The 12,350-nt window shown below is 42.3% G+C and overlaps 1 protein-coding gene across 1 annotated transcript in view; it reads left to right on the top strand.

The window, feature by feature from the left end:
• The first annotated feature begins 1,341 nt into the window (after positions 1-1,341).
• PAWR (pro-apoptotic WT1 regulator) overlaps positions 1,342-12,350 on the top strand; it is a 125,958-nt gene continuing 114,949 nt past the window's right edge. Inside the window, exon 1 of the mRNA XM_030323301.2 lies at positions 1,342-2,121. Coding sequence (XP_030179161.1) covers positions 1,597-2,121 — 525 coding nt within the window. The 5' untranslated portion in view covers positions 1,342-1,596. The remainder of the gene's footprint in view (positions 2,122-12,350) is intronic.

The following is a 12,350-nucleotide window of genomic DNA, read 5'->3' as shown; positions in this document are numbered from 1 at the left end:
CCAGCCCACATGAAATCAGCATCAACGCAGCTTTCATAACTGGGTAGGGAGCTTTGCTGCTAAATTCACGCTCTGTAAAGAGGTGTAGAGACAGGGCTAAAAGGAGAATTCCAAATAGGAATGGGATGCCAATGCAATACACTGGCTAAATGAGTTTTTAGTTTTCTCCGGCAAGCCTAAGATAATTGATAATTCACTGATAATGTAAGCCCCTCTTTCTTTCAGCCGACCCTTTCACCCAGAGACCACAGACTTTTCTCAGAAGGAAGTGTTTGGGTTTGTTTCTTTTTTTTTTTTTTTACTGCTCTTCTGCCTGCCACCCTGGTACATCTGAAAAGCGGGCAGCGACCAGGAAAAGTGACGCGCGACTCTTTTCCCATCCTGGCTAGTCAGGCCTGAATCATCACAAGTTGACTGCATTTTCCCCCTCGGCCAGCAGCCTTCGAGATTTTCCCTCGAAGAATATGTCTTGTACTTAAAAGGAAGAGTGGTGGGAGACGGGGAGGCGGAGAAGAGGACCGGGGTGAAGGGCGTGGAGGGCCGTCCCGCCCGGAGTCGGAGCCGCCGCGGGGCCGCGAGCCCAGGAATGTGCGGTCGGACAGGCGGGCGCGGGGCGGGCTGCAGCGGCGGGCTGGACGAGGCGGCGCGCACCTGAGCGACGGGGGCGGGGCGTCGGCGGGCACGACGCCCCCCCCCCCCCACCCCGCCCCTCACTGCGCGCCGCGCCCCTCGCGCGCCGTCTCGGCCCTTTCCGCCCGCGCTTCGGCGCCGCTCGGCTCCCCTCCCGCCCCTCGCTCCCTCCCTCTTTCCCTCCCTCCTGGCCGGGGAGAGTCGCGAGCTCCGGCCGCGAGTTTGCCGCAGCTCCTTCCGCGCCGCCGCGTCGGCTCACCTGGGCGCCGACTCCCAGACCCGCGCCTCGGCCCGCCCCCCCCAAACTCCCCCCAGGTAAGGGGCTGCCCGCGCTCGACCCGCGCGCCCGTCCTCCCGAAGCGGCTGGACAACTGGTGTGTGTGCGCGTCCAGCCTCCTCTGCGAGCCGCCCAGGGGCTTCGCGCCTCGCCCAGGCTTGAAGGTGTTGGTGGCGGGGACCTTGGGCCGACGGTGGCCGCAGCGAGGGGCAGGAGAGGCGGCGAGCCGACAGGTGGCGGGGTCTGGCCCCGGTCCCCTCACCGCCGCAGGCGCAGACCCCGGTGGGGATGGGGCGGGCGGGCCGGGGGTGGGGACAGTCCCTTTCTCCTCCCCTCGAGGGGCGGCGATCGCCGGGCCCGCCGTGTAGGTGCGTCGGAGAAACTTTGCAGGGTGGGGACTCTGCAGCCACTTGCCGCCGGGGACTGGTCGCCGCGCTGTGCGGGGGCGGGGGGCTCCGAGACGGGTCGCGGGGGCAGCCCCTCAGGCCAGGCGAGGACCTTAACGCTTCCCTTCCCCGCCCCCTTTTGTGTTTCCCCTCAGACCCGCCGGCCGCTGGGGGAGCCGCGGCCGCCCCCGCGCCCGGGGGTCGTTCCCTCGCATCCTCCGGGCCGCGGGAGGGCAGAGGCGGCGGCGGCCGGAGCCGGGCCGGGCGGCCTGAGGTGAGAGCCCGGCCGGCCCCGCTGGGAATATGGCGACCGGTGGCTACCGGACCGGCGGCAGCGGCGGCAGCACCACCGACTTCCTGGAGGAGTGGAAGGCGAAGCGCGAGAAGATGCGCGCCAAGCAGAACCCCCCGGGCCCGGCCGCCCCGGGCGGGGGCAGCAGTGACGCGAGCGGGAAGCCCCCGGCGGGGGCTTTGGGCACCCCGGCCGCCGCCGCGGCCAACGAGCTCAACAACAACCTCCCGGGCGGCGCGGCCGCACCTGCCGCCCCCGGCTCCGGGGGCGTGAACTGCGCCGTGGGCCCCGCGGCGCTGCCCCGCTCCGCCCCCGGCCCCCGGCGGCCCGAGGACGAGCCGCCTCCCACCGCCGCGGCCGCGGTCTCCGCCTCGGGGGCACCGCCGGCCCGGGGCGACGACGAGGAGCGGGACGGCGCCCAGGACAAGGGCAAGAGCTCAGGCCCCAGTGCCAGGAAGGGCAAGGGGCAGATCGAGAAGAGAAAGCTGCGCGAGAAGCGTCGCTCCACCGGCGTGGTCAACATCCCCGCGGCAGAGGTGAGCGGGCGGGGGGCCGCGGAGGGAGCTCCCCGGGGCCCCGGGGGGCAGAGGTTCCCCACTCCAGCTCGTACTTTTATCCTTTCGCTGAGTTATGCAGGCCGAGGGTGATGGAGTTTTACTGTGAGCAAATGCTTCCTGGGAAGTTCCCCAAACGCAAAGTAGGACACGTGCTTTTCAGGCTTCCTGGCTGAGGTCTCCGATTCAGGATCCTTCTTTACATTGGTGGAAAGACTACTCGTGGTTCCAGGACTTGCCCGCTTAGGGTTGTTTGTTTCTGCTTCATCAGTTAGAAAAATTGATTAATGGTGATGACGACATACGCTGTTTAGTTTCCCACGTGCCCCTCGGAAGTTATCAGATTGTTTATCTCTTTTCTCTTGACAGTGTTTAATAACACCTGTAAAGAAACGTGGCCTTAGCACTATGCGAGACAGCTTTATCTTTCAGTGTATCCAAGATGAGTGTATCTGAATGAGTGTATGCACTGTTTCATATCTAAGCTAGCTTTTGGGAAGAGCGCTCCCCATCACTCACACACACACACACACACACACACATACACGCGCGCGCGCGCGCGCGCACAGTTTATTCTGAGTGGTATTTAGGACAATAGGAATGCTGTAGCAACCCACAGTTCTTTTTGCTAAGACGATCTTTCCGTGTATTTAAGTATTTGGCTCTGCGTATTCTGGAAAACATTTGTGGTAGGGTTTTTGTTTTTGTTTTGTATTTTTGAGCAGTCTCAACATTCCTGCAGGCAGCAACGTCTTTCTATTAGAGTGAGTGGTGAAACATTTTTACTTAGTGTGTAACCGCACCTATCTCTACCCTCAAAAAATTTTTTTCTAAGCAAATTTTGGTTACTTGAATAGAAGTGCACGAGTTTTGGGAAGTGATTCCACAACCTTGTTTCACCCAAAGAAGTTGTATCATTTTCCCATTGGCTCATTAGGTTTTACTCTTAAAAAAAATTTTTTTTTTTTTACTCGTGGTTTTGTAATGTATTCAACTTTGATACCTAGTTAATAATTAATAAGAATATGCTAACTTCAGTTGTGGTTCAAGTAAAAACATTCAGAGTAAGCTAGGGTATATGTGAAACATACCCAACTTTTTAAGTGTTAATATGATTTCCATACCTGGAAAATCACAGTTTGTCTTTGAAGGGTATATTTTTATATGCATGTTTCAGCGAGATTTTATCAGCCAGCAAAACTGTCCTCTGTGGTTTGCTACTTGCACAAAAGATCTGTTATTCATTAAATTGCTTTAAAAGGAATTCATGAGAGTGGTAATCAAATTTCTAGGGTTTTTTTTTTTTTTTTTTTTTGGTTGTTGTTGTTGTTAAAAATATGAAGATTAAGGGGAAACTAAAGACAGGGCTCTGGAAAAGCTACATTCCTCAACTTTATTTTTAAAAGTAGCTGATGGTCCAAATAAAAGAATTAGTCATTTTCAGTCTTTTCCTCATTGTTCATATGACAGGGGTCTTATTTTGGGAAATATCTTGGCAGATGTTAAATTTTATTTTTTGTCAAGCTGCTTGCACTAGAATTGTTACTTCCCCAGTGCCTTTTTTGTTTTTGTTTTTAACAAGCATTATGTTTACCGGGGGAAATAAGTGTGGTGTATCATGCGAGATCCTAAGAAACATCCATTGTTAATGCTCCTGCTTTGGGTTAGGGAACATAGTGCTGAGAATGTAGATCACTCCCCACTACAATTGAGTCTAATACTCTGGAATGTTTTTCGTTTGGGTGTTGGCAACTCCTAAATTTAATCTTCCTTAAAAACAAACAACCCAGGGTACCATTTTTTTTGTCTGTGGAATTTGAACCTTTTTTATTGAATAGAGAGTTGAGGACTGCTTTCTTTTTGTGGTAACTATGGCTCTATCTGTTGCTGTAGGACGCAACAAAACATGGTAATGTTTTAACGCAGTACCTAATTAGCAGGCATACTTGTTGAGTGCCTCCTCATATTTTCGTAAAAACAGCTTAAGTCGTTCAGATTATTTTAATAGTGGTAAATATATGACACAAAACTTTAAAGATGGGCCATCTTTATATTCTTCAGGTTGTATTTTTAGAATTGTGTGCCATTCATTTCTCCTAGTAGTTTCAACACTGAGAATGTCAGTTGGTATGGAGTTTCTTGTGTAATGTAGCACTGTTGGTTTAAGAAGTCATATCATATTTTATAAAGTTTTCAGGTGTGTAAATATCAGAAAAGCAGACAATTATTAATCTGTCAACATTCAAAAATAGACTTGTATTATATGTGATGTTGAGAAAGACTCTCTTATTTTCAGACAGTATTCTCAACCAAGTTTCTATTAGGAAAGTAGCATATAATTCACATGCAAAAGCCGATTTTTGTGGTTGATAAACATTAAGTTCCATCAGGAAGTATTTATTAAACATCTGTTTGACACATTCACTGTGACTTTCATTAACTTATCTTACTAATTACAGAATATTATAAAATTTGTTGTAAAGGCTACCTGACAACAGCTAAAGATATCACAAACAGCAACAAGATAATATTAGCAAGGATGCAGGTCTCAAACTAGATGTGATGGATGGGGATGGGAAGCTGGGTGGGATAGTACTTGTGATGACTGTAATAAAAAGTGCAAATATACAGATGCTTATTAGTGAGACAAACTTTAGTTGTTCTTGATTACTAAGTTAGAGATTAAAAAAATGTTTTTTTCCCTAAATTTTTACTTTGTCTACTTTTTTGGGGGAATAGCTCAAATTGGATAATTTGGCTGTTCTTGCCAGTAATTTTGGTATACGTTTATTAGATCAGTCAGATCTTTATTACATGTCTGTGTTCAGGCAGTATGGTAAGGGCTATGGAAAAAAACCAAGAAGAGTAAGGCAGTGTATATTCTCAAGGAGCAGGGCTATAATCCTGGAAGAAGGATAAGGCATAATTATATGAAAAAACATAAGTACTGAGTTAACAATTGAAAAGCCATCTTAACACAGCAAATTGTTTATTAGAAATATTTTATGTGTAGGGGTGCCTGGCTGGCTTAGTCAGTGGAGCATGTGACTCTTGATCTCAGGGCTGTGAGTTAGAGCCCCACATTGGGGTATGGAGATCACTTAAAAATCTGAAAAAAAAAAAAAAAGTTTTGTGTTGAGGGGGAAGAGGTGATTGGGGCTGAGAGAAGCTACTGGTGATGAGGCTCTTGGGCTGAGACTTACATTTCTGTACCTATATATTTATACATCCATTCACACATACGTGTATACACTTATGGTGTTTTAAATCTGAGTGTAGTGGTTCTTAATTGTGGAAGTGCATTAATATCATGTGAGGATCTTAAAAAAATGCTCCTCATGCAGAATACTTGCTCTCTCCCTCCCTGAGCCCCTTTTGATTTAATGGCTCTGGGATGGATCCCAGGCATCAATATTTTGATAAGCTTCTCATGTGATTCTACTGTGAGTCAGGGTTAAGAACTATTGGGCTGCAGTCTGGGGATACAGAAATGAATAGGACACAGGCCTTGCCCACAGGGCCTCTCAAGTAATATAGGGAACTGTGGTAAGTACAGTGTTTAATGCAGGCTGAGCAGAGTACCTAACCTAAGGAAGACGGGGATAGTTGAGGAAGGGTTCCTAGGCAGTACCACCCCTGTTTTCAGAGCGCTTGTGAAGTTATTGCCATTGAATAGGTTTGCATGAGTGGGTTAACGGAGGTGGTTAATAAAATATTTCAATAGGTAAGGTCAAATGATACTGAAATTTTGATTTAAATACAAAGTTAACACGTATTGAAACTTACTATTTTCATAGTGGTTGGCTACAGTACTTTATGTTGTTTTAATTAATGCTCACAGCAATCCCATGTGGTAGTTACTGTTTCTCTTTATATCCTCATTTCCAGAGGAGAAAATGGAGGCTTGAAGAGCTTAAATGACTCAGGATCACATGGAAAGTGAATAAGTGGTAGAGCAGTATTTTCAGTGTGTGTGTATGCGTGTGTGTGTGTGTGTGTGTGTGTGTGCGCATCTTGGGAGAGCGAGATTTTTAAGAATTCATTTTTAATTAATAAAATATTAAAAGAATTAATTTTTAAGAATTAGCAAATTTTGCAATATGTAGCTTGTTTTCCTATAACTTTTTATTTTTTCTATAACTTTTTATTAGAGGTTATCTTAAATAATTTAAACCTCTGAATGGAAAAAAGAGTAAAAGGAACTGATTAGAAATTAAGGTCAAATTTGTGGGCCCAGAGATTGCTTCTGACCCTCTATGGTTTACTTGGCAAAATTTTGAACACCAGGCCATCAGCACAATCTATTTTTGGCTAGATCAGAAAATATGAATCTTTGTTTTTACATAAGTGATACGTTGTTTTTCTGTCAAGATGGGAGTTAAAACACCTACTCCATAGTTTGAAGGAGCATTTAATATATAGAAAGCATTTTTAAGTGAGCACAATTTTAAGTCATAATTATTCAGCGTATTTGTTGAACATTATATGGGACAAGTTCGACTAAGTAAACCATGTGAATCCAGGTAGATTAAGAAATGCCTTTGGTATGCCCATTATATACCAGACTGTCTACCTTTCTATGTGATGAGTCAGAAGAGGAACTAATAGTGACTCAGGGTTGGAGAAAATTGGGCTTGTGAATAGGGTAGATGTAGCATAAACACCAAGGCTACTTAGTAAGATATTAAGCCCAGTTTTCCTAAATGTGAACTCATTGGTAAGGTAAATTGAAAATGGAATATTATCAGGATTTATAATGAGTTGTCTAAGCTGAGAGATCTTTTTCCATAAAAATAATTATGTAACTAAGTAGATGACATTTATGGTGTGCTTATTAAGTGCTAGGCACTGTTCTGAGCACTGTACATGTGTTGGTGCATTTAATTCTTACTACAGCCCTTTGGGAAAATGGGGCAGAGAGAGTAAGTTACTTACTTGCCTGAAGTTACCTACACGGTAAGAAGCAGAGTAGAGATAGTCTGCTTTTAAAGCCTTGTGCTTAATAACTGTTCTATATTTCAGTGTATTATATACTATATACCTAGTTTAAGAAAGACAAAGATTATTTTAGGAGTAAAATGTAAAATTAGTCATTTATATTACTAATAAATTTGAGAATAGCCCTATAATGAAAGGCAGATAAGGTGGGACTTTATTGGGAAAAATTGGCAGCAAATAAACAGGAACAGTGGCATCAGAATTCTTATTTAAAATCGCTATCAAGTTGGTGCTTTATTTATGTTCTTTATTATTTCTACATTGGTTTTTACCACCTGTGATATAGGCCAGAAAATAATTATGCTATTTAATAGTAATACTAATACATGTCTTAGAAGTTTGAAATGATTGGCAAATATAGGAGTTTGAAATCTTCTGAGTGCTTTTTTTCTTTTTAAAAAGTAAGATAAAATTCATATACCATAGAATTAATCCTTTAAGATATTCAGTTCAATGGATTTTTGGTATATTCACAAAATTGTGCTCTGAGTGCTTTTATATTTTCATCTTCATTTTTCATTATGTATTTAGAACCCATGGAACCTAAGTTTTATCTTCCCACCGTATAAAATGCAGCAGAGTCAAATAATTCAGTGTCAGCTTTTCCTGCATTTCACAGAGAACATGAAATAATTGTAGCATTTTCTCAGTTTTTTGTTTTTTTGTTGTTGTTAAAAGCCTGGGTATTATTTAAATTTATTTTATTAATTTTTTTTATTGTTTATTTATTTATTTTGGGAGAGAGAGCATGAGCAGGGGAGAGGCAGAGAGAGAGGGAGGGAGAGAATCCCAAGCAGACTCCACTCTGTCAGTGCAGAGCTCCACATGGAGTTTGAAGTCACAAACTGTGAGATCATGACCTAATCTGAAACCAGGAGCTAGACACTTAACTGACTGAGCCACCCAGGCACCCCGTATTTTTTTTTTTTATTTTAGAGAGAGAGTGAGTGGGGGAGAGGGGCAGAGGAAGAGATTGAGAATCTTTTTTTTTTAATTAAAAGATTTTTTTTAATGTTTATTTTTATTTTTGAGAGAGAGACAGAGTGCGAACCAGGGAGGGACAGAGAGAGAGAGAGAGAGAGAGAGAGGGAGAGAGAGAGAGACACAGAATCCTAAGTAGCAGGCTCCAGGCTCCCAGCTGTCAGCACAGATCCCCAAGAGGGGCTCAAACCCATGAACTGTGAGACCATGATCTGAGCTGAAATCGGACCCTTAACTGACTGAGGCACCCAGGTGTCAGGAGAGAGAATCTTAAGCAGGCTCCATGCTCAGCATGGAGCCTGACATGGGGCTCGATCCCACTACCCTGGGATCATGACATGTGCTGAAATTAAGAGTCACATGCTTAACCAATTGAGCCACCCAGGCACCTTGGTTTTATGTTTCTTAAAACTTAGACACCTACTACCACTTGTTTGTGGTATAGGAGTTTAGTATAAGAGGTATTTAATTTAACTGAATGTAAAATTTCTAATTTATTTAAAATTTTACATGTCTTTCATGGAGATCTGCAAAGCTCTACTATCTAAACATTTGGGAACTTTGATTCAAAGTAAAAATGGAGTATTAAACCACCTAAAACCTTAGTCATGTTACTTAAATCAGTGTCTTAAAAGATGTGGCTGGGGGGGGGTGTATGGGGATGGGGACAACCTGTACCAGTATCACCTGCATTGTTTATTTAAAATGCAGATTTCTGGGATCCACTTCAGTCTGGGAACAGGGAGGGGTTACCCGAGACTGCAGAGTTTTAACATTTTCTTGAGTGAGTCTTGTAATTCTGAAGTTTGAGTGTACTTAATGTCCTGTGCTGGTTTACTGACCTGTCAAATGAAATTGATACTGATTATCTAACAGGATTGTTACATGAATCAAAATAGTGTTAAAAATGTTCTTAAAATGATAAATTACAGCTACTGTGTAGGTTATAGTGATAACTAATTGTTGATGTCTAGTGAAAATTTCTTATTGGGATGTTGAAAATTCATATTTTTCCTGTTAATTAAAAACTTCATAGACATTTTAACAGAGACAGCTTGAGCTACTTGGAAATTCAAAGCACCCTAAACATTTAGGTAATATCATATAGTTAGTGCAAAATGTTGTGTTTGCCTTGCTTCTTGTCCTGATTTTGTTAGAAGCCTAGACAACAGAAAAAAAAAAAAAAAAGAAAAACCTCTAACACTTAATATATAATTTAAACTTCACTTTCATTCATCTTTTTTTTTTTTTTAATGTGTATTTGTTTTAGAGAGAGAGAGAGTGCATGAGCAGAGGAGGGGCAGAGAGAGGGAGACACAGAATCAGAAGCAGGCTCTAGGCTCTGAGCTATCAGCACAGAGCCCGACATGGGGTTTGAAGCCAGGAACTGTGAGTTCATGACCTGAGCCGAAGTCAGATGCTTAACTGACTGAGCCACCCAGGCACCCCTCATTTTTCATTTTTACATATGTTTAAGAGAAAGTGTATAATTATGTTTTTAAATGTATTTAATAATTAGTTAACACTTTTAAAACAGATTTTTTTCTATCTTATCAAAATATTCCCAAGTGTATGACTTTTTCTCTTTTGTTTACTACTCTCACATATTAAATCCATAGGCATTCTTAGCTAGCTAATTGATTCTTAAAGTATTTGGTTATTGCTGAGGGAGCTTTCAGTTTAAATCTCAGGCATTTGTGTTCATAGCCATACACCTGCTGGTATAGAGTCAAGCCTTAGCCATCTATCATGTTCTCCTTGAGTTACTTAAAAATATACTAGGCACCATGTCTGAATGATATTGTAAGAATATTTAATTTCTTAAAGTAACAAAATTGTATACCTCAAAGGTAGAAACTGCTCCAAGTTCAAAACCTCGCATGTGAAAATTGGATAATAAACGTTTATTCTGTGATCATCTTTTTTTAAATAGTTTTTTTTTTTTTTAAAGTTTATTTATCTAATTTGAGAGAGAGAGAGCACAGCAGTGGAAGGGCAGAGAGAGAGGGAGAGGTTGAGAGAGAGAATCCCAAGCAAGCTCTGTGCTGTCAGCTCAGAGCCACACACAGGGCTCAATCCCGGGAACCATGAGATCATGACCTGAGCTGAAACCAAGAGTCAGACACGTCACCGACTGAGCCACCCAGGTGCCCCTGTGTTTCACGTTCTTGACAAGACTTCTTGACCTCCTATAGTGCAACAAAGCAAAAGTCGATCCACACCAAATTTATATAATCTTTAATTTTTCCTTCTGTTAAAACTAATGTGTTTTTCCTTGTGGAAATACAAGAAGAGGTAGAGAAACATCACCTGTTATCTTATTCTTATTTCTGATTTTTTTTTCTGTATCTACATAAAAATTGGAATCACATCATATAGATTTGTGTATTTAGTATTTAATCATGAGTATTTTTATGGTGTTACTCTTCAAAAATAAGTATGGATTTTTAAATTTTTTTTTTTTCAACGTTTATTTATTTTTGGGACAGAGAGAGACAGAGCATGAATGGGGGAGGGGCAGAGAGAGAGGGAGACACAGAATCGGAAACAGGCTCCAGGCTCTGAGCCATCAGCCCAGAGCCTGACGCGGGGCTCGAACTCACGGACCGCGAGATCGTGACCTGGTTGAAGTCGGACGCTTAACCGACTGCGCCACCCAGGCGCCCCAAGTATGGATTTTTAAATGATTAGTTTCCGGTGTATAATATAGGGATTATTATTATTATTTTTTGTATTGTGGTAAAATGATAAAAATGTACAATCTTAACCATTTTTAAGTGTACTTTCATTGGTATTAAATACATTCATATTATTGTGCAACCATCATCACTATCCATTCCATAAGTCTTTCCGTGTTGTAAAACTCAAACTCTATACCTGTTAAACAGTAACTCCCCATTCAACCCTCCCCCATCCCTTGGCAACTACCATTATACTTTCTGTCTTTAGGGATGGATATGTTTGTGTTACTTGATATTAAAATACTTAGGCATCACTTCATTGGTAAAGGACTCTACTACTACTTCTCCCTATTATGTACCTGGCTGATTGGCAGATAAGTTGTCTTAAGATAAACAGCAATATAGTTTTTTCTTTTCATGTATTCTGTTTCCTGAAACATTCTTCAAGACAAGCGTTTGGGTCTTTCAAAGTGTCTCATAGGTACTAGGACCTTCAGATAATTGTGAGGGGAGCCCATTTTTCTTTTTTTTTTTTTTTTTTAATCTTCTCTATAGTCTTTGATTTCATTGGGAAATTGGTAATTAGAGCTGCAGTAATTATAAGTGTAAGTTATAACTCAACATAAAAGTTCCTAAAACTCATCATATATGCAAAATCACACAAAACTACAGGACATATAGAAAAATGGAGTGTAGGGGCATAACACTCAAAATGTTTTCAGTCACATGTAAAAAGATACAAACTTAAGACTAGCAGCACAATTTTACACATGTTAAATGATTAAGAAATGCATAAATGCTACATTGATTATGACACTTGACCTCAAAACAGACCTGAGTTTGCTTATAGAAGTGGGTGTTGAAAGGGTGGCAATTTGTGAAGTGTTGGAGGAAGGGTTATCTGAAATTGGACTGAAACTGTAACACCACATGTGGATGGGTATGGCTTGTAACACAAGGAGTGAACTGGCAGATGTTTGAGATGTGTGCATTCTGTGTGTTTCTGGGACACTGTGTTTGTTGCATTATCTGTGCTTAGTGTTTCTTTCAGTTGGACATAATGCAAATGCAACATTAGTATTATGCTCAACTTCCTAATGTATTAGTTGCATTGGAACAAATCCAGTTTTCTCAACAAATATTTTAGTGTATATGTATATACCCACATGGATACATCTATCTGTATGTTTATGTGCACATCCACATTCATCTGTCCAAAATATGTGAAATGGTGGCTTGATAAGATCAAGTAATGAGATGGAAAAGGACTAGGGAGCAGATGTCACTAGAGATGAGAATACATTCTTAAGAGTGTATTAATACTAAAAAATATACTGATTGCTAGGGCAATGGTAGCAGAAAAGGAAAGGAATGGATGAATTGAGAGGTATTTCACTGATACTAGAAAATTACATAACAATGCTTTGAGCTGGAAAATTTATCCTCAGCCTTCTTCCCTTTAGCCGAGTATAGCACACACCTACCCTCTGTCCTCCAGAGCTAACTGTACCCTGCTTACTGTGTAAATCTTGCCTATTTTTTTTCTTTCTT

This window comes from Lynx canadensis, chromosome B4 (genome assembly GCF_007474595.2).
Source record: "Lynx canadensis isolate LIC74 chromosome B4, mLynCan4.pri.v2, whole genome shotgun sequence".
Lineage (NCBI taxonomy): Eukaryota > Metazoa > Chordata > Mammalia > Carnivora > Felidae > Lynx > Lynx canadensis.
This window is presented reverse-complemented; position numbering and strand designations above follow the sequence as displayed.